The 23324-nt window shown below is 42.6% G+C and overlaps 1 protein-coding gene across 2 annotated transcripts; it reads right to left on the bottom strand.

The window, feature by feature from the left end:
- Window positions 1-3861: 3861 nt before the first annotated feature.
- epm2a (EPM2A glucan phosphatase, laforin) lies at window positions 3862-22523 on the bottom strand. Of its 2 annotated transcripts, XM_055635105.1 has the most exons (4): window positions 22074-22523; window positions 14896-15070; window positions 7203-7444; window positions 3862-5705 (listed from the first exon to the last, which is right to left on the bottom strand). In XM_055635105.1, the coding sequence occupies exons 1-4, from the start codon at window positions 22312-22314 to the stop codon at window positions 5425-5427; spliced, it is 939 nt and encodes a 312-aa protein (XP_055491080.1). In that variant the 5' UTR covers window positions 22315-22523; the 3' UTR covers window positions 3862-5424. The 2 variants fall into 2 exon arrangements, with proteins under 2 accessions (XP_055491080.1, XP_055491081.1); XM_055635106.1 differs by lacking the exons at window positions 14896-15070; window positions 22074-22523 and adding an exon at window positions 12816-12964 and having other exon boundaries at window positions 3863-5705.
- Between the last annotated feature and the right edge of the window lie 801 nt (window positions 22524-23324).

Raw genomic sequence — 23324 nt, forward strand, 5'->3', positions numbered from 1 at the left:
GATGTTTCCATTTGTAACTAAAACAGAAAAAAATCAGCAGTCCTTAAAACAGCAATGTGAGAATAGGATGGGGAAGTTTTTTAGCTCTCACATTTCTGAGACACTTGATCACATGGGAAAAGGTAAAAATGAAAAAATACTGTCTCCATTAATGCAATTTGGCTTTTAACTGAATAATGTAACCTGAGAAAGTGGTTCCTGGTATTTTTGTGATATGTTACTTGCCCTGATAAAACTCCCATGGAAGATGTGTGCAGGAATAGTTTCTGCATTTTTAATTCTTATAAAAATGAACTGCAGCCAAAACAGTGTATTTCTACCCAGCCATCTTGACAAACAATAGGTTTGAATTAAATCATCATGGAGAAGAGAGGCGTAAGACCATAACTAGCTTAGATGTCAGCTTTTTATTCCAGATGGTCAAGCAAGAAAAAGCTCTTGTGGCAAGCATTGATTCACTGCAACTGAAAGAGCTGATTACAGATTGCAGGTTACACAATCACTGCCGTCATCTCGATTTGTTTTGACTGCTGTAGGGAGCAAAGTCGAATTTGCATGTCCTAATTTGGCCAGGGATTTGTTTGATTTTTCTGTACTTGGCAGCTTACTTCAATTTTGATAAACAAACATGATGGTTGGTGCAGGAGGGTAGATATTCCTTAATTGCAACATGCCTATATGATCAAACTCAATGAGATCATCTGTCTGGTTTGTATATTCTGTTTCAATGCTAATATAATTGAGTTCTGTAATATAATTGCCTCTGTTTTAGTAAATATGATCTTATCCAAAAGATTGCTGCTTGCGTCCTAACTTGCAGTTAATATTTCCTATTTAAATGTCATCTGTTCCCAATACATATATTGGCTTCCAATCTGGCAGTTCATGGGTACAAAGGAAAATATCTGATGTGAACCAGGGGCCACAGTTTAAGAATAAGGAGTAAGCCATTTAGAATGGAGACGAGGAAACACTTTTTCTCACAGAGAGTGGTGAGTCTGGAATTCTCTGCCTCAGAGGGCGGTGGAGGCAGGTTCCCTGGATGCTTTCAAGAGAGAGCTAGATAGGGCTCTTAAAAATAGCGGAGTCAGGGGATATGGGGAGAAGGCAGGAACGGGGTACTGATTAGGGATGATCAGTCATGATCACATTGAATGGCGGGGTGCTGGCTCGAAGGGCGAAATGGCCTACTCCTGCACCTATTGTCTATTGTGTATCCATTCAAATTATCCAGTGCATGCAGTACCATGATCTTCGTCATCAGATTAACTTTATTCTTGTGTCAACCATATAACCATATAACAATTACAGCACGGAAACAGGCCATCTCGACCCTTCTAGTCTGTGCCGAACACATAATCTCCCCTAGTCCCATATACCTGCGCTCAGACCATAACCCTCCATTCCCTTCCCATCCATATAACTATCCAATTTATTTTTAAATGATAAAAACGAACCTGCCTCCACCACCTTCACTGGAAGCTCATTCCACACAGCTACCACTCTCTGAGTAAAGAAGTTCCCCCTCATGTTACCCCTAAACTTCAGTCCCTTAATTCTCATGTCATGTCCCCTTGTTTGAATCTTCCCTACTCTCAGTGGGGAAAAGCTTTTCCACGTCAACTCTGTCTATCCCTCTCATCATTTTAAAAACCTCTATCAAGTCCCCCCTTAACCTTCTGCGCTCCAAAGAATAAAGCCCTAACTTGTTCAACCTTTCTCTGTAACTTAGTTGCTGAAACCCAGGCAACATTCTAGTAAAGTGTCATGGTCTTTATCTATCAAGGAACAAATGCTAGTACAGGTAGATGCAAAAACCTAGAATAACTCAGCGGGTTAGGCAGTGTCTCTGGAGAAGATTATAGTGTCCAGAGAAGGTGCCTGACCCGCTGAATTACTCCAGCATTTTGAGTCTATCTTCAGTTTAAACCAGCATCTGCAGTTCTTTTCTACACAAGAAGCTAGTAGCTTCAGTATTTTGAGAACTTTTAAGGAGAATGGGGAGCTTATCATAAAATTAAAGTTTTTTTTAATATTTGTTTTTTGTTATTTACTCCATTGTCTATTTTAACTGGAATCTTGACACCACTGCTTTCGCTGTTTGAATCTTACTGATTATCATTGTTCCCCTATTGCTGACTGCACCACGTGTCAATGCCCTGTGCCCTGAAATACCCCTCCTAACCTTTCTGCCCTCTTTTCAAGAAATTCTATTAGTTACCCTCATGTAAGCCCTAGTCGCCCTTAGTGCCCGTGTCAAATCTTGTATTACTTTTGATGTGTTTGGTTATAGGTGCTATGTTAATTATCAAATTGCCTAGCCCTGGGTTAAGAAATATAATAGACTAAAACTATCCTTTTTTATTTGTGGGAAATGTAACATGCTAGGCCTGAAATGAAAATTTTGTTCCAGAATGAACCATGTACCAGCTCCCTTAATAACTTGAGCTAGCTTTGTAGTTCATATAGTAATTAGTTTAGTTTAGATACGTTGTGGAAACAGTTCCTCGGCCCACCAATCCATGGCAGCCAACGATCACCTGCACGCTAGTTCTATCGTACACACTGGGGCCAATTTACAGAAACCAATTAACCCACTAACCCTTGCTCTTTTGGAATGTGGGAGGAAACCAGGGTACCCCAAGAAAACCCATGTGATCACAGGGAGAGTGTGCAAACTCTGTACAGACAGCACCTGCTGTTTGGATAGAACTTGGACCTCTGCCACTGTAAGGCAGCAGCTCTACTGTTGAACCACTGTGCCACCTATAATTATGAAGTTGTTTGAAATCTCACCTATAATCTATGACTAGACTAAGTGGGATCGGTTGGGTCCCAGCTTCACACGGGAGGGCTGGTCCCCCAATGCAATATTCCACCTCTCCACCATTTTCAATATTGCTGGCCGGGGGGGGGGTTCTGGAGCGATAGCATGGTGTTGCGTGCCGAAGGGACTGGTTTCCATAGGGCTAGTATGGACATTGTGGGCCGAATGGATTATTGGGCTGGCAGCTCAGTCACTGAGACCATACACACTCTCACACACACTCACACTCACCGACTCATCCACCATATATAGAAAATAGGTGCAGGAGTAGGCCATTCGGCCCTTCGAATCTACACCGCCATTCAATATGATCATGGCTGATCATCCGACTCGGTATCCTGTACCTGCCTTCTCTCCATACCCCCCGATCCCTTTAGCCACAAGGGCCACATCTAACTCCCTCTTAACTATAGCCAATGAACTGGCCTCAACCACCTTCTGTGGCAGTAAATGTTCTTGAATACTCACATGGCTGAGAGTGGCCTCTCCACTTTGGGGCTTCCGCAGTCAGCGGCACTTCCGCAATCAGCGTGACCTCTACACTCACCGGAAATTACGCAATCAGCGCGACCTTTCCACCAAGCAGAAGTCACGAAATGAGTTGGACTTTTGAACCAAACAAAGTCAGACCTAATAAAACATTTATTCCTTCCAGACACAGTCGGACCCAATAAAGCATTGCAGTTTCAAGCACAGGCAGGGCAGCAGGCCAAACAACTCATGGCATTGCCATTAAGGGCTAACAAATCATTTATTGCAAGTACATTACAGACTCACAGTTCAGTTGATTCACAGCTTAGAATGAGAGTCATAGCCTCTCCCTCGCAATCTTGCAGAGTGACTGAGTCACGTCCAGGCATCCGGGGGCGTAACCTTCATCGCGGTGATTGACAGGCGAGAGGATCTCAAGCGTTTTTAAACACGAATAACTTTTTTATTTTTCATTGATGGGAAAAATCCTCGGAGCCTCCTCAGCGGAGGAGGACTGTGAGTAAGATGGCCAAACATTATAGCGATATATGGTAGCGTTTTTTTAAAATCAATATACATCGCAGACAGGAAGTGGTTGATGAGACTTTTAATTATATAGATTTCAAACAAATATAATGCACAGTACCCATGTCCCAGTTACAATGAAAGGAAATCAACCTGAGACATTGGCTCTCTTTTTATTTTCCACCTTTATTTCGGAGTGAAGGAAAGAGCGTTCACGTCGCGGCCCTGCTTCAACCAATCTTTCCACCACCACGCACAAGAAGCGCAAGACAGACACCATTGTGCAGATGCCGAGAAGTGTGTTCAGCTCTGGCTGAACAACTTCTAATCTTGTGTGTGGACTCGATAAGAAGAAGACCTTTATTTCAATGTACTTCATCTACACTGTTAATGCAATAACTTTCCAATCTAAATGTTTCAATTTGAACTTGTAATTAAATTGATAAATATAAAAACAAAAGCAATGTTTAAAATATTTTCTGCAACAACATTTCATTATAGCAGGATTAAATATTCACTCCATTCTGATTTTTGTTTGTTTGACATATTTACATTCAAAATTAACAACATACACCTGGAAATTGGTATTAAAATTAATATAATTACTGTTTAATATAGCATTAGTACATTGACAAATTGCACTGCTGATTTTCTTGTTTTCCTATTGTGCTCTGACTTATAGAATGAACAGAGGCATCCCCTAATCCCTCTGACAATATTGGTACATAACCTGTAACTGGAAGGCAGGACATAAGTAAAGCTGAATGAGACAGGGTAGGGTGAAGCTCTGGAGGGATTGAAAAATGAGATGTGGTTATATGGTTATATGAGATAAAAGATTCGTCATTGGTAAATGCAACAGGGTATTTACAAGAATCCCTTTTACCTCAAAGTAGTAAGAGTATGATATCTCAAGGAGCAATTGAAGTGAATGACAAATGTATTTTGTGGGGCGAATAGAAGACGATGACATATGAAAGAAAGGCTAAGATGTGTTTATATGTAACTCATGTACCTGCTATCAGAGATAATTAATTGTGTCTTCTGCTGTACCATACTACATGATTTTCTGTTAGGTTTCCTTACAGCATAAGCGACTATCTGGCGGTGCAACCAATACATGCCTTAATGTCTACCATTCTATGTTTGCTGAATTGTCCCAATCAGAATGAAGTCTGGATGTGTTCTCAATGGGGGAGGCATCCTTTAACATTATTGCTTTAATGATCTTAATCGCTCTAATGGCTTGTTATCAAGCAGGGTCTCATTCTGATTATAATGTATGTCTCAGTGATTTTCAAAAGATTTATAGGTAAATAAACAATTAACATCTCGGAGTAGTTTGTTACCTACAAGCAGTTTCCATCAGACATCCTTGGTCAAAAATCACTGCCAACTTGCAATCGCCAACTGTTCTTAAAACTGCATCAAGATATTTCAGAACTAGGTAGGATGGATGTTTAAAAAGTTATGGGAATTTCTGCAATAAATTATTTGCTCATATTGTGCTGTCATAAATAAATATTAAAGCTCTGCTCGTTTTAAAGCAAAAACACAACATATCCTTCAACCCGAGTATTTGCAATAAATAGTGGGTAATCTTAACAGTTGTGACACAGAGAAGAATGAATATTTCCAAATTTTTGATAAAATTCATTCTTGGCAAGGATTAAAGCCTCTTCATCTATGTAGACTGCGGGTCTTTTGGAAGTTACAAGATACTGAACTTTCCTAAGACTCCATCCAGTGATATACATCAGGAACCCACATACAGTGGCAGTCGATCTTCCTACACCTGCATTACAATGCACGTACACAGTGTGGCCATTCTCCAGCAAACCATTCAGTAAGTAAACTGCCTGAGGGAGCATCTTCACTCTGCCTGTTGTAGAGGGGAAAAAAGCCAAATCAAAAACACGCAACTTAGTCAGAGAACGAAAATACAATTTTACCAGGAAGAATATTTTTTATATATTACCTTATACTGGACAAGTGAGGAACTTGTAGTTTACCTGGAAGTATAGAGAAGGTGCAGTGACCGAGAAGGAAAGTCAGGATTGTATGTGGTTTGGCGCAGTCTTTCTATATGCCTGTCATGGCTTTGGAAGGCGTGAACACCAGGAAAGTTGCCATAGTGCATCTTGCGAATAGTGTACAGTACACTGTACATTCTATGCTTGGGATGTAAATCAAATGGCCTGTTTTTGCTATGAATGGTTTGTTTGTGTCGGGGCTAATTTAATCCAGGCAAATAGAAGAAAATTCACATTACTGAACTTCCAGTTTGTAAATGTGACTAATTCTGCATTAATTTCAGAATCGCTCACTGGTCTATTCAAGTATTTACATAGGTGGTCAAGTTCTTTTTTTTCATTGTTTTGGTGCAGGTACACATGACAATTCAACACTTGGACTCTTTTGGGACTATACTTCCCCCAGTGCTAAACATTAAAAAAAATCAAAATAGTCAATTAATCAAAAAGAACCCACCACCATAATACACGACAAACAATAAACAATGATACAACTATCTTACAATCCTTGTCAAGGATGCATTCCCCCTCCCCTCCCAACCCAGCGGTCCCGGAAATCCCCCAGGGCGTCTGTGGACAGCGCATAATCCCTCTCTAACACAACCCGGCCACCGCTAAACATTGGTGGTGAGAAGATTGGTGATTGGCGAATGTAACTGGCCCCTGCACAGCCTTTGCATTGCTGTCCTATTGCTGAAATGTCTTGCCTCCAAAAATCACAACCATCTTTCCATGTCAGAGGTGACTGCAGTCACTGGAGAGCTTTCCCTTTGATTCCCATCAACAAATGTTAATATGGTTCCTTGATGTAATGCTCAATCAAACTTTCATGGTGCCCACATTACCTAATCTGGACTGAGAGCATAATTGTCTGAATGTTGTTGAAGACATGGTACAGGTAATTCTTTCCTGGTTAGTTCTCAGTACCTGCCCAGCTTGACAGCTGTGTCTTTCTGGAGTCGCCCAGCTAGATCAGTGATGGTGTTGCAGCCTGGATGCTTTTGGTGGTGGACACTTGCGGTATTTTGTGCATCTGGGCATATTTAAGAGGGAGTTAGATGTGGCTCAAGGGATCAGGGGGTATGGAGAGAATGCAGGTACGAGATACTGAGTTGGATGATCAGCCATGATCATATTGAATGGCGGTGCAGGCTCGAAGGGCTGAATGGCCTACTCCTGCACCTAATTTCTATTACAATGTTAGAACTATATTAATGCAAGTTGTTGGTTATCCGTAAGCTTATATTTGTGTTACTCATTTTTATCGTGCAGGATATGGTAACCACTTCCAAGAGAAGCTCTATCATAGTTTTAGCAATAATTAATCAAAATATAATTTTTTTCACCTTCTGTACTCATATCTGGAGTTGGCATCCATATATATGCTAAGTCAGCATCTTTGTACAATTCCATCATGAACTCAGGTTTCATTGGTTCTGGTCTCCGGTTACACCCGGCCGAGTTTTGCACAACATCCCATTCCGTTTGAAAATTCATTACTGCAGTCACCCCCAACTCGTGCTTGAGTTTGATGGTCACGTGCTCTACCTGTCGTGGACAGCTACCAAGCCAAATCCGAGGCAGAATCCTGGAGATCAAAGCACCCATTTCATTGCAAAATTAGTTCAGTAACTACATCACATTTATGGTTACATTCGGCTGTAAAAGAAATTCCCACCAAAATTAAGCAAGATGAGCCTTTCGTTGGGTCTAACGATATAAAATGAAAGCTCTGCTTAGAGTAAATTGGATTGTATTGCTGAAATCTTTGGACGTAGAATTGAACATGCAATACTATTTCAATAATACATCGACTTCACAAAAACCTTTGTTCCATGGTTTATTTCTTTAAAGATGCAACTGTACAGTCCATGCTTGGTTAATTGTGACATATATTGGTTTTAAGCAACTGAAGAGATTGAAGAGACATATTCAAGTCAATATACCATTTCCTTGTCCTTATTTGGAGGGTTGGGAAGAAAAAGATTCAACCACTCATCTACACACGGGGCTATATACAGTGGCCAGTTAACTGATCTACCTGCACATCTTTGTGATGTAGAAGAAATCCGGAAGATTCTGAGGAAACAAGTACAATTACAGGAGAACCTACGAACTCTATGCGGAAAGCACCGGAGGTCAGGCTTAAACTCTAGTTGCTGGTGCTATGAGGGAGCAAGTCTGCTGCCTGAAAATCATGATCAAGTTCAAGTTCAAGTTCAAGTGAGTTTATTGTCATGTGTCCCTGACAGGACAATGAAGTTTGTGCTTTGCTTCAGCACACAGAACATAGTAGGCATTTACTACAAAACGGATCAGTGTGTCCATATACCATTATATAAATATATACACACATGCATAAATACACTGATAAAGTGCAAATAACATATAATGGGTTATTGGTGATCTGAATTTTGTCCGAGCCAGGTTTAATAGCCTGAAGGCATGGGGAAGGTCACATTTATTGAACTGTTTGAATAAGTGCTGTTTGGCAACTTAGTCGTGACACATTTCAAATAATTTCTTATACGTGGCTGTAATTAAATTAATGAAACTGTGAACAGCAAATTTTCTCATTTTAATGTATAAATACCAGAATAAGATATCCTCTCACCCTTCTAAACTCCAGCTGCTCCATTCTCTCAGCTTATGATAGTCCCGCCATCCCGGGAATTAACCTTGTAAACCTACGCTGCACTCCCGCAATATACTAAAACAGCTTGATTGCAGGTGGATTTTATTCTGAAGCACAGGGTCACCTGAAGGCTATGTGCTCAGCCCCCTGCTCTGCTCCTGCTATACCCATAACTGCAGCCGGACACAATTCCAACTCCACTTTTACATTTACTGACGAATTATGGGTAATGTTAAGTCAGAGTATAGGAGGGAGATCATTCATCTGATTGAATGGTGCCAGAACAACTTTGCACTCAATGTCAGTAAAAACAAAGGAACTGATGGTTGACTTTAGAAGGGATGGGCCGGGGATCCACAAATCTGTTTTCATCAACGGGTTCAAGGTGGAGTGAGTCAATAATGTCCATGTTCCTGGGCTTGCATACCTCTGAAGATCTGTCCTGGACCCAGCATATTCATGCAATCATGAAGAAAGTCCATCAACACCTCTATTTTCTTAGAAGATTGAGGAGATTCTGCACGTGGACAAATACTCTCTTAAACCTCAGGTACACAAAAATGCTGGAGAAACTCAGCGGGTGCAGCAGCATCTATGGAGCGAAGGAGATAGGCAACGTTTCGGGCCGAAACGTTGCCTATCTCCTTCGCTCCATAGATGCTGCTGCACCCGCTGAGTTTCTCCAGCATTTTTGTGTACCTTCGATTTCCAGCATCTTCAGTTCCTTCTTAAACTCTCTTAAACCTCTACAGGTGTATGGTAGAGACCATATTGACTGCTTGCATCACTGCCTGGTTTGGCAAATTGAATGCCCAGGAATTAAGGTGATTACAAAAAGTGGAGAAAACTGCCTGGTCCATCACGGGAAGTGACCTCCCCACAATCGAAGGGATGGATAGGAGGCATACTCTCAAAATAGCAGCCAGTATCATCAAGCGCTCACACCACCCTGACCATGCTCTCATTTCAGTCCTGCCATCGGGAAAAAGGTATAGGAGTCTGAAAACTCTTAACATCCAGGTTCAGGAACAGCGTCTAACAACACCAGGCCATCGAACACTATGAACTCCAACTAAACTCCAAATTACAAACTGCCTTGAATGGACCAGGCACTTTGCACTTTGTTTTGTTATTGGACTATATTGGGTCTTTTTTTAATCAACTTTTTAATATATAATATCTATGTTTATCTGAGCACTATGTTAGCAGACTGCTGCTGCAAGAAATAATTTCATTGTTCGGTTCTTGATTTCCCCTGGATTAAAGATTCTGTACATTCATCCTATCTATGCCTCTCATGATTTTATCATTCACCACTATAAGATCACCCCTCAGCCTCCTGCATTCCAATAAATAAAGTCTTAACCTGCCCAACCTCTCCCCATAGATCAGGCTCTCAAGTCCTGGCAACATCTTGTAAACCTTCTCTGCAATAGCAGGGTGATCAAAAAAGAACACACAAGTCCTCACCAGCGTCTTGCACAACTTTAACAATAGCATCCCAACTTATAGACTCAATACCCTGACTGATGAAGGCCAATGAACCGAAAGCCTTCACTGTGAAAGTCCTGCTGTAGACTGACTTACCAAAATGCAACACCTTGCACTCATCAACATTAAACTCCATTAACCATTCGTCAATCGAATTACCCAGCTGGTCAAGAACCAGCTGTAATTTTTCACAACCATAGTTATAAATATCAGTCTTGTCCTTTGTTTTCAACTGCTAAGCTCAATGAACATTCAAGATGAAGATGTTCATGGAACAACCCCCTGGCATTGGTTGTTTAATTGAACACCAGTATTTACAACTATTGTGGCATGGTTCCAAGGTTTTGATCTGGGGCTCCATCTAAAGTACAATAAATCTGTAACTTGGCCTGAATGTAGTCACAAGGTTGGCACCCCTTAAGAGCATAAGAAATAGAACGAATATCATGCCCTTACAGAGCCTGTTCTGTCATTCATCACCATGGCTAATCTATTTTAACTCGTTTCCAGCTTTACCATGTCCCTTGATTCTCTTAATATCCAGAACAACGACTAAACCATCTTGTAAAATGAATTCAAACAATTCACTATCTTCTGAGTGGAAAATAACCTCCTCTTTCCTGACCTAAATGACCCCTCCCCCCCCCTTATTCTGAGACTGTGACTCCTGATTTCTCAATGAGGGGAACACAACTCCACGCTGCCCACCCATCCCTTGTAATCCAGCATATTGTGCCGTGTAAAAACTTCCTGTCAAAATGGAAACATTCATATGCTTCCACATTATACTCCATTTGTCAAATCTTTGTTCATTCACCTAACCTACATATATTCCTTTGCAGCTTCCTCGAGTCCTCCTTAAACTTACTTTCCTGCCTGACTTTTGAGTCATCAGCAAATGTAACAACTGTGTATTTGGTGGCTTCATCCAAGTCATTTATCTAAATTGTAAAACGTTGAGGTCCCAGAACCAATCCCTGTGGTACACCACTCATTTCATCCCGTCAACCTGAAAAAGATCAATTTATCCCAGACTCTAATTCCTGTTACTCTAATTCCTGTTAGTCTGCTGATCTACTCATGCCAATATGTTACCTCGACAGTCAACTTTTATTTTGCACAATAATGTTTGATGTTGACCTGAAGCAAAAGCCTTCTGCAACATAGGTCATTCACCAGATCCCCTTTACCCACAACACTCGATATTTAAACATTATCTCTTTTTCATCTTTGTTAACTTTGCCTGAAGACTTTTTGGTTTACTTTTCTAATATTTGCTCAATAATAAATTATAATAACTGTCTCCGTGGACCGTCTTAAGCCGGCACACTTGGACATTGACCAATCAGTGCAGGTGGCACAATCCCGCCGCAGAGGGCGTCCACCATCACGGCCAAACCCGCCCTCAACTCAACCAGCTGCAACCCCGAACACAGGAGACACGTACACAAGATCAGGCTGCCTCACTCGACAGCATAACCGCCTCCAATTCTCAGGTTCTGGGGTGGGGGGGGGGGGGTCATGTGGCAGGTCGAGCCACTTTGGTCTGAAACCATCGAGCTCGAGCAATCGCAAGGACCTGGCGTGATCTGGCCCCACAAATCAACGCCGACCTGGGCGGAATCTGGCGGGGAGCAGCAGACAACGCAGCTAGTCTTCACCACAGTCAACACGTTAACCCACCACCTTGTCCTTCTGAACTAATTGTTGAGCTGTATCGTTTAAATATTAAACTGAGCGTTTAAGTATAAAACTGAGTGTTTATACAACACATGAACTGCTTAAATAAAAACATTTCATGAACAACTCGGATAAATTCTCAAATTCTTAAAATTGTTCCTGTTCCACACCTGTAAATGACTAGTAGGAAGTGAATAGAAATAGCCTGCGGGGTTTCTCTATTTTTTTTCATGCATTCTCCAGTTAAGCAGCACTGGGGTTATGATCGCGTCACAGAGTTGTAAAACCGGTCTGTCCAGATGCTTAGATTGTATTTGTTTAAAATCTCACCTATAATATATGATTATAGAGATTGATGAACAAAAGAGTTAAAATTCAGATTGTGTAGGAAAGAAATGTAGATGCTTTTTAAACGGAAGATAGGCACAAAAAGCTGGAGCATCTCAGCGGATCAGGCAGCATCTATGGAGATGCTTCAGACTGAAGATGGGTCTCGACCCAAAACATCACCTATTCTTTTTCTCCACAGATGCTGCCTGAGCCGCTGAGTTAAAATTCAGATTGTTGGGCAATGGCTCATTCCAGGAATGCAACAAGCAGCCCCAACTCTGAAAAAAAGCTGGTTCGATCCTGACTATGGGTGCTGTCTGGGTGATGTTTGTACGTTCTCCCTGTGACCGCATAGATATTCTCCGGGTGCTCCGGTTTCCTCCCACATTGCAAAGACGTGCAGTTTTGAAGGTTAATTGGCTTGTGTAAATGATGCCTAATGTGCAGGATCGAACTAGTGTACAGTGTACTAGTGTACAGGTGATCATTGGTCAGTGTGGACCTGGTGGGCTGAAGGGCATGTTTCCACACTGTATCTCTACACTAAACTATGAGAAAAGGATAGAGAACCTTTATTTGATTCATCATAGGGTCGAACAGCATATAAACAGGCCTTTTGGCCCAATTCCTCCCTGCCCACCAAGATGGCCATTTAAACTAATCCCATTTGTCTTGTATCCATCTAAACTTTTCCTATTTATAAAGATATCGAAATACATTTTAAATGTTGTTATTCTTATGCAGAGAATCACTTCCTCTGGCAGTTTGTTCCTCATATGTACATCACTCAGTATAAGTTCCTATCACATTTTTCCCCTCTTACCTTAATTCTCTGCCCTCTAGTTCTTCATTCCCCAACCCTGAGAAAAAGAAAATGCATCGATCTATCATGTTCACCATCTAATCCCACTTACCAAAACGCTTTCTCCCTATCTTTAAATCTCATGAGTGAGGCAATACCCTAAGGTACATTGGAAGATGGCACACTAGTGTGATTGTTGCTGCAGTTCTGAGGATGGACCTGAAGCACAATGTTAGGCAGGTGGAATCTCACTCTGTGCACTGAAAAATCTTACCATTTGCGTACCAGTTTGTGGATTGGCAAGCTACGATTGCGGATGACTATTTATTCACAGGAGGTCTGAAAAAAACAAAAATCTGTGCATTGAGAGAGCACAAGTTTTTTTGCAGTTTGTTAAGGCCCTTGTTTCGCATTCAATATGATAATGAAATAACAAGTAAGGGAAAACTAGTTGGTTTTGTTCTGGTTAATGAGTAGCAACATGGAAGTGAATTAACTATGAGCATACAATAACTAGGCTCAGTGTCTGCAGACAATAGAGAATCAAAATCAGTAACAAAAGTAATTGTTTAGTTGGGTTGCAAGGTATATTAGTTATAAAATCACAGATTACAAGATTTAAACGTAATATAAACAAATCAGAATGGTAGATGGCTGGAAACTGCTGCCACTTGTGGTGGTGAAGGCAGATATGATAGTGGTTTTTAAGAGGCTTTTGGATGGCTATGTGGAAATGCAGGGATATGAATCATGTGCAGACAGTGGAGATTAGTTTAACATGGCATCAGGTTCAGCAAGGACATTGTGGGCCAAGGGGCCTGTTCCTGTCCTGTTCCATGTTCTAAATGGGCAAGGTAAATTATACAGATGGTAGGAATAAACTGGTCACTGTTTGAATGGTGGGATGCAACTCATGGAAAATATCAACTGTTCAATGAGAGATTAATGAATAGCTGGCAATGTCAGTTCATACATTCCTAGCTCAGATTTGACTTTCAAGAGTTATCCTGGTATAATATTTAACTAGCAAAACGTTGTCTTGTGCCTTGCATAGCTAAGATACACACGGCTGTTATAAGGGAATCCTGTGACTCAGATTCTCATCAGCCTAAAACTCTGTCTCTGAAACAACTTGTAACTCCCATTAACTAGCTTTGAAATTCCTTTCAAAATCACACTTATTCAACATTATACACACCTATGGTCATCTTCAGACTTCCAGAGGGAATTGACAACTAGTAAAAGCTGAAAGTTGATTGGCAAACATTAGTATCAAAACATTGTTGTTGTTTATTGACTCAATAAACGGGCATTTGGCAATTCAGCAGACACCTCTTTTCCCAGAGAAAGAACTCGCTATCACAGTAAGCAGATGCAGTGCATGGCAATGATGCATAAAGGTAGAAACGGAATAAACACACGTGGGAACTTAAAAGATAGAATAGTTAAAATTTGCGTGAAGTATGATCACAGTATAGACCAATTGAAAAGAAAGGCCTGTTTGTATGCTGTGAATATATACCATAGAGTTATTGAACTATTCAGCATGGAAACAGCCTCTTTGGCCCACCTTGTCTATGCTGACCAAAAGCATATTGGGAAGGTTCTATTTGCCTGCATTTGACCCACACCCCTCTAAACCCTTCTTATCTATATATCTGACCAAATGTATTTTTAAAATTGTAGTTGTATCCACTTTTATAGCTTTCTCACTAAAGCTGTGCAATGGCAGGGCTATTAACGCTGTTGCCTCACAAATCCAGAGATCCAGGTTTGATCCTGACCTTGGTGCTCTCTATGTGGAGTTTGCAAGTTCTTCCTGTGATCATCTGGGTGTCCCTGGGTGCTCTAATTTTCTCTAATGTCCAAAGACGTGCAGGTTGACAAGTTTAATGAATTGCCCCTGGTGCAGCTGTGTGGCAGGAGAATTAGAGGGGGAGGGAGTGTTGATGAGATGCAAAGAAAAACATGGGATTAATGTACATAGGTGCTTGAAGGTCATCACAGATGCACCGAGCTGAAGACTTGTTCCTGTGCCAACCTTCAGCAACCTTCGAAAATTAGCAGCAGTGTTAAAATTCAGGCATCCGAGTGGTTTTACCTGGAGTAGTGCATGGCTTGGTGATCAGCAATGTGAAAGTAGAAATCGGTGGTGTGCTTCATCTCGTTAGTACACCCACTGTCCTCAATATAATGTCCGACAGGGATACAGTAAACATCATCCACTAAGTTGCTGTCATCGTATTCGCAGCTCCGATCATGGAGTGGCCCGTTTCCTAACATGGACAAAAAGAGATTGGCAGCATTTTCAGCAATCAACTCTGTTTTCTGGGGAGGGCCTGTCTGCTGGCGTAGGAGATCACACACAGGACATAATTAATTAGAAAGCCAGGCATGAATGGTCCCCAGTTTTCTGGCCAATCATTCTAACGGACTATCAGGTCATTATCAAATTAAACAACAAAAGGATTTGAGTATAGGAGCAGGGAGGTTCTACTACAGTTGTACAGGGTCTTGGTGAGACCACACCTGGAGTATTGCGTACAGTTTTGGTCTCCTAATCTGAGGAAAGACATTCTTGCCATAGAGGGAGTGCAGAGACGGTTCACCAGACTGATTCCTGGGATGTCAGGACTTTCATATGAAGAAAGACTGGATAGACTCGCTTTGTACTCGCTAGAATTTAGAAGATTGAGGGGGGGATCTTATAGAAACTTACAAAATTCTTAAGGGGTTGGACAGGCTAGATGCAGGAAGATTTTTTCCGATGTTGGGGAAGTCCAGAACAAGGGGTCACAGTTTAAGGATAAGGGGGAAATCTTTTAGGACCGAGATGAGAAAAACATTTTTTACACAGAGAGTGGTGAATCTCTGGAATTCTCTGCCACAGAATGCAGTTGAGGCTAGTTTATTGGCTATATTTAAAAGGGAGTTAGATGTGGCACTTGTGGCTAAAGGGATCAGGGGGTATGGAGAGAAGGCAGGTACAGGATACTGAGTATAATTAACCCGTGTATAATTAGAGTCAATATTGACGAGAATGGGTACAGTGGCTGAATGTTCCCTGGCCTGCAATCGCATCAAAATGCTCAAGTTACATGGGAATCACAGAGCAGTAAATGCCCAAACAATCGTTTGAAATATATTATTCAATTTGTTTCCGGGGCACAAAGATCCAGAGGATAACTAATGGCTAGAGCCAGGATGTTTAGGCGCTAAAAATCTCTGAAATAGGCAGGCAAAAAGGCAAAATAAAATTACAAAAAAGGCATGTATTTCCACCAGCAAAATATGGTTGAAAAAGATAATTATAAAGGTATACTACATTATCGCCTGGTTGCACATAACTACTAGCAATTTTTTTCAAATTATCTGGTGTTAAACTATGCCGTCTGTCAGACAGAATATGCTTCAGTTGTGAAAAACTTCTTTCTACCCCAGCTGAGGTCACTGGTGCATTCCTGAACCAAGCTACAAACTCTACATTCATGTTGATATCTTGTGTATTACAACTACCTTTGAGAAGTTTAGCTATGTTTTGTATTTCTTCAAGATCTTTGTTAGCTAAAATCACCCTCTCACATTTTCCTTGTATGTCTTCACCTACATCGCCAGGAACTTTAAGTACAAAGTACAGCAAGTGAAGATGTAAACAACTGAGCAATAGTTGAGCTCTTTGACTTCTCCAATACTTCCAACGTCAAGAAATACTCCTTTGAAGGTTGACCTGCCTCCAGTGTACCGATGACCACATTGGCAACATATCTCCCCACAGCATTGGTTGTCTCGTCTATTGAGATCCATATTTTGTTGCATGCAACTTCATCTCTAATTTTCTGCACAACAATGTTGAAGTTGCTGTCAACATAATTTTTCTGTAATGATGACTCACTCAGTATAGGTTCCTTTATGTATTTCCCATAAAAACCTCTGAGAGATTTGTTTTCCAATTTCCACAGTGGAATTCCAGCATCAATGAATGCTTTGCACAGATCACTCGAAAACTCAGATTTGCGATTGGAGCCAGCAGTAAATGTTGTGAGCAGACAAGCTTGCATATTTCCTACCTTCAGTTTCTCTGCCGTCGACTTGTGTTTAGCTGTCTGTACATGCTGGGAGAAGAAATATTTCTTCTCATGATTCACTGCTTTCTCACATGCTTTGCAAAACTGCACATAGTTGGCTGTAGAGAATATATCACTCCCGTACACTCTCACAAATCGTTCAGTTTTTTACAAGGCGTTGACTAAACTTTAGGCATTTTGACGCTTGCAGGGGTAGATCCTACAAGAGTGGGGATGCAAACCTCTACAGGCAGGCCAAGTACAAGCTGAGAAAAGGAATCAGAGCTGCCAAGGAAAGGTACTCTGAGAAGTTGAGGAGCAAGTTCTCAGCAAATGACTCTTCTTCAGTGTGGAAGGGCTTGCAAGAAATCACAAGCTACAAGAGGAAAACCCCCCCTCCCCCCGCTCCTTGGACAATTGTCAGCTGACCAATGACCTGAACGAGTTCTACTGCAGGTTCGATAAACAGAAACTTAACCCTGGTACCCCGCACCCAATCCCCAACTAACATTTACAGCTGCTCATAGCTTGACTCCGGTTTGAAAAGACTAGACCCTTCCCCACCTACTCCTCCCCAATCACCACTTCACACCTACTTAAAGCATAAGTCCAGTCTGCAAAGACTGGACCCTTTCCCACACACCCCTCTCCAATCATCACTTGACATCCACTTACAGCCGGTTTCGCCCGAGAGCTGTCAATTTTCTTGTAAGTTACGTTAAAATGGCAAAAAAAGGCTGATTTAGGCACAATCGTGAAAAAGGCATTATCTTCCTGAAATCATCAAAAAAAGGCATGAAAAGGCAAAATCATGTGGTGTTTGAAAATAACTCATCTGATTCTGGTCACTATCAGCCTTCACCTCTCTCTCCCCTATTGGTTCCCATTAGCACCTTCCATACTTCTCAGACCCCAGTGCTGGTTGCCTTTCTGTTCCCACTTATCTCCACTCCTAGCTGTCTCCCTCTTCACCCTGCCCTCCCATCCCTTACCCACCTGGCTCCGCCTTCCTTTCTTTTTGTTTTTCCGTGTCTTCACCTTATCACCCACCTGCCTCTGTCCTGCCACACATCTGCCCTTTAACCTTCACCCTCTTCGGTCCACCAATCACCCATGGCCCCTGTCTTCTCTACTCCACCTCTCCTCTTTATACTGGCTCTCTTCCTCGCTACACTTAGTTCATTTCCCACCACTGATATTGTTCATGGTAAGTTAGTTTGGTTTATTACTATTGTCATGTACACCAAAACAGAGTGAACATTTTTGTTAGTATGCAAACTTAAAGGAGATTAGTATAAAAACTTAAAGCACACAGTATTGGGGGTTCAGTATTAATGTGGATAGAGAACTGGCTGGCAGACAGGAAGCAAAGAGTAGGAGTAAACGGGTCCTTTTCACAATGGCAGGCAGTGACTAGTGGGGTACCGCAAGGCTCAGTGCTGGGACCCCAGCTATTTACAATATATATTAATGATTTGGATGAGGGAATTGAATGCAACATCTCCAAGTTTGTGGATGACACGAAGCTGGGGGGCAGTGTTAGCTGTGAGGAGGATGCTAGGAGGCTACAAGGTGACTTGGATAGGCTGGGTGAGTGGGCAAATACATGGCAGATGCAGTATAATGTGGATAAATGTGAGGTTATCCACTTTGGTGGCAAAAACAGGAAAGTAGACTATTACCTGAATGATGGCAGATTAGGAAAAAGGGAGATGCAACAAGACCTGGGTGTCATGGTACACCAGTCATTGAAAGTAGGCATGCAGGTGCAGCAGGCAGTGAAGAAAGCGAATGGTATGTTAGCATTCATAGCAAAAGGATTTGAGTATAGGAGCAGGGAGGTTCTACTGCAGTGTACAGGGTCTTGGTGAGACCACACCTGGAGTATTGCGTACAGTTTTGGTCTCCTAATCTGAGGAAAGACATTCTTGCTATAGAGGGAGTACAGAGAAGGTTCACCAGACTGATTCCTGGGATGTCAGGACTTTCATATGAAGAAAGACTGGATAGACTCGGCTTGTACTCGCTAGAAATTAGAAGATTGAGGGGGGATCTTATAGAAACTTACAAAATTCTTACGGGGTTGGACAGGCTAGATGCAGGAAGATTATTCCCGCTGTTGTGGAAGTCCAGAACAAGGGGTCACAGTTTAAGGATAAGGGGGAAATCTTTTAGGACCGAGTTGAGAAAAACATTTTTCACACAGAGAGTGGTGAATCTGTGGAATTCTCTGCCACAGAAGGTAGTTGAGGCCAGTTCATTGGCTATATTTAAGAGGGAGTTAGATGTGGCCCTTGTGGCTAAAGGGATCAGGGGGTATGGAGAGAAGGCAGGTACAGGATACTGAGTTGGATGATCAGCCATGATTATATTGAATGGCGCTGCAGGCTCGAAGGGCCGAATGGCCTACTCCTGCACCTATTTTCTATGTTTCTATGTTTTGCATGCCTCCAGTCAAATCATACCATACACAAGTGTAATCAAGCCAGACACGTGCATAGCAGGCAGTGCAAAGACAAATATAACCAGAGTGCCTTGTATAGCGTGTTACAAGGAAACAGCTAGAGAGAAAGTGCAGATTGAAAAAAAAAGCATGAGGGTAGAAATGAGGTAGGTGGGGTGATTGGGACTAAACCCTTAGCTTATGTTCCTCCAGCAGTTTGTTTGTTAGTCAAGATAATTTCCCATTACTGTCCTGATATCATATGTTATTATTAGAGTGGGGTAGAGTGACTTCCTTACAGTGCCAGAGACCCGGGTTCAATCTTGACTATGGGTGCTGCCTGTATGGAGTTTGTACGTTCTCCTTGTGGCCACATGGGTTTTCTCCGGGTACCTGGTTTCCTCCCACATTCCAAAGACGTGCACGTTTACAGGTTAATTGGCTTCTGTAAATTGTTCCTAGTGTGTAGTATAGAGCCAGTGTGTGGGGTGATAATGGTCTGCATGGACTTGGTGGACTGAAGGGCCTGTTTCCACGCAGTATCTCTAAACTAAATTAAACTCATCTCCTCTTCAGTTCTGCCTATAGCCATACTGAATAAATCCAGGCCCTTTGGCCCACTAGGTCTATAGCAACCACCATGTACATAACTATCCTAACCAGCATTCGCTTTACATCTTTTTGAAACATGAAGAACATAAAGTACCCTGGAATGATCGGCTCCCAGCCTTGGTCACCTAGCAACCATGGCCTGTAATGACTATTAGATGAAACCTGTTTTCTTTGTGCTATCAGTTCATCTAGCTTGTTACAAATACCTTGTATGTTCAAAATATTGGATTTTAATTCTGGCTTTCTACATGGTTTCAATACTTTGATCACTTATTGCTGCTGCATCTTTTTGTTATCTTGTCCCTTCCTGACACACTCTACTCATCTTAACTCATATTGTTACACTCTGCCATGCAAATTTCTGTACTTCCTCTCACCTGAACCCTCCCTTTCAACTTGTGTATGACAATGTGCCCAGTGCCAGTGTGTGCAAATTGACAGGGTCAATAAATATTCAGTGCTTTGTTAGAGTGCCCGTTGGCAGATAGTGACCAGTGTTAATCAGCGACCACTGGCACCGTCCATTCACAAAGCCCAATCAGTGCCCAATAATTGTCCATGATCAGTGACAGTCTACGCTCAAACAGTTACAGACCCAAACCCAGTGTCCAGTGACAGCTAATGTCCAGCTACACTGCCAATCGATATCTGGTGAGACCACACCTGGAGTATTGTGTACAGTTTTGGTCTCCTAATTTGAAGAAGGACATCCTTGTGATTGAGGCAGTGTAGTGTAGATTCACGAGATTGATCCCTGGGATGGCGGGATTGTCATATGAGGAAAGATTGAAAAGACTAGGTTTGTATTCACTGGAGTTTAGAAGGATGAGGGGATATCTTATAGAAACATATAAAATTATAAAAGGACTGGACGAGCAGGAAAAATGTTCCCAATGTTGGGCGAGTCCAGAACCAGGGGCCACAGTCTAAGGGGAGGTTATTTAAGACTGAGGTGAGAAAAAACTTTTTCACCCAGAGAATTGTGAATTTATGGAATTCCCTGCCACAGAGGGCAGTGGAGGCCAAATCACTGGATGGATTTAAGAGATAGTTAGATAGAGATCTAGGGGCTAGTGGAGTCAAGGGATATGGGGAGAAGGCAGGCACAGGTTATTGATAGGGGACGATCAGCCATGATCACAATGAATGGCAGTGCTGGCTCGAAGGGCCAAATGGCCTCCTCCTGCACCTATTTTCTATGTTTCTATAGAAAATAGGTGCTAGAACCTAGGAACCTATGTTTCTATATCGAGTGCAAATGGCCAGTGACAGGCTGAGCCCAGGTCACAGTCCCATTAAAGTGTCTTTAGTCTATCAAGGACCAGTCACTGTAAGAAGTTGCTCAGTGCTTTTCCCAGAAATGGTTTGATCCAGTACCCAGTGCCAATGAGTGCTCGTGCTTGGCCAACCTGCAATGATAGTCTGTGCCCAGAACCAGTCAATGGCTAATAGTGTTCAGAGCAAGTTAGTTCTCAGCGGCATTGCCCGATGACTTCTTAAAATTCTTAAGGGGTTGGACAGGCTAGATGCAGGAAGATTGTTCCCGATGTTGGGGAAGTCCAGAACTAGGGGTCACAGCTTAAGGATAAGAGGGAAGTCTTTTAGGACCGAGATGAGAAAATCATTTTTTACACAGAGAGTGGTGAATCTGTGGAACTTTCTGCCACAGAGGGTAGTTGAGGCCAGTTCATTGGCTATATTTAAGAGGGAGTTAGATGTGGCCCTTGTGGCTAAAGGGATCAGGGGGTATGGAGAGAAGGCAGGGATGGGATACTGAGTTGGATGATCAGCCATGATCATATCGAATGGCGGTGCAGGCTCGAAGGGCCGAATGGTCTACTCCTGTACCTATTGTCTATGTTTCTATGTTTCTGTAACTGTCCCAGTGCTCAATGAATGTCAGTGACAGTGTCCAGTGAGTGTCCAGTGGCAGTGTCCAGTGGCAGTGTCCAGTGAAAGTCGGTGCCTAGTGACATTGTCCATTGACAATGCCAGTGCTCAATGTGTGCTCCAGTGAGTGTCCAGTGGCAGTGTCCAGTGAAGCACTCAGTGACAATGCTCAGTGCCAGCCAGTGCCCAGTCACAGTCAGTGATCTGTCACATCCAGTGCCCCAGCGAGCAATGCCTGTCCCAGTCACAGTCAATAACGACGTCCTCTACCTTCCCAGACAAACTGGCCCCGGATCCGCTTGGCAAACTTGAACCAGAAAGTGTCGGTGCTGTGCTCCTGCAGCAACACCTCGCCTGTCCAGAAGGAAGGCTCGTTCACCGCGCTGCTTGCAGCGACCATCTGCACGGCTCGCTCCGGGTCCCAGTGCCCCAGCTCCGGCCTCGACCCGCACACGAACAGCTGCACATCGCGCTCTTCCAGTGTCACCACCACCCCGAATCGCAGCAACATTGCGGGGAGCTCCTCTGTTTGGTCTGGACTGGCCCAGATTCCAGCTCGGCCCTCCCCTGTCACTCTCCTCCAGCTGCTGAAGGACTGAATGCAACCAGCAGCCAATAAAGCCGAGAGGCAAGCGGTGCAGAGCAGCCCAAAATAACCGGGGAATGTTTAGAGCTCAACACATGCAGAGGCCAGATCACTGCACGGGTTTTACTCTTGTAGTGCTCAGGGCAAATAAGTCCGCACCCACCTCCTGGGCTTGTTGTCCAGCTATTTCATGTACAGGCAGAGGAGATTAGTTTAATTTGGTATCATGTTCGACACAGACATTGTGGCCGAAGGGCCTGTTCCTGTGCTGTTCTATGTAGCGTCTATATGCTCACTTGCTACAATTTTGCAAGCTCAGACCACATCACTCTCCAAGCCCCTTTATTTAAAGGCAAACATAACCATGTTAGACACTGAACATGAAGTGTATTGGAGGTTACACAAAAAAGCTGGAGAAACTCAGCGGGTGCAGCAGCATCTATGGAGCGAAGGAAATAGGCAACGTTTCAGGCGTGTGAAGAAGGGTTTCGGCCCGAAACGTTGCCTATTTCCTTCGCTCCATAGATGCTGCTGCAGCTGTTGAGTTTCTCCAGCATTTTTGTGTACCTACCATGTTAATTGTGCAAGAAATGAACTGTCTATCAGTGCTGCACCAAAACATGGTCCCTCCACAGATGCTGCCTGGCCTGCTGAATTCCTGCAGTACTTGAGTTTATTTGTCAAAGAAATAACTTTGCATTATGTATAGAAACACGCCCTTTACTCTATTCCAGTGTTATGGTCCATATAAACCCCTCCTCGCCCACTTCCTAAGGGAAAATGTATCTACTTTTTTTTGTGATTGAAATAAACGGTATGGAAATAGACCCTTTTGAGTCCACATTGACCATTGATCACCCGTTCACACCAGTGCTGTTATCTCACTTTCTCATCCACTTCTTACACAATAGACAATAGGTGCAGGAGTAGGCCAT

This window comes from Leucoraja erinacea, chromosome 5, assembly GCF_028641065.1.
Source record: "Leucoraja erinacea ecotype New England chromosome 5, Leri_hhj_1, whole genome shotgun sequence".
Classification (NCBI taxonomy): domain Eukaryota; kingdom Metazoa; phylum Chordata; class Chondrichthyes; order Rajiformes; family Rajidae; genus Leucoraja; species Leucoraja erinaceus.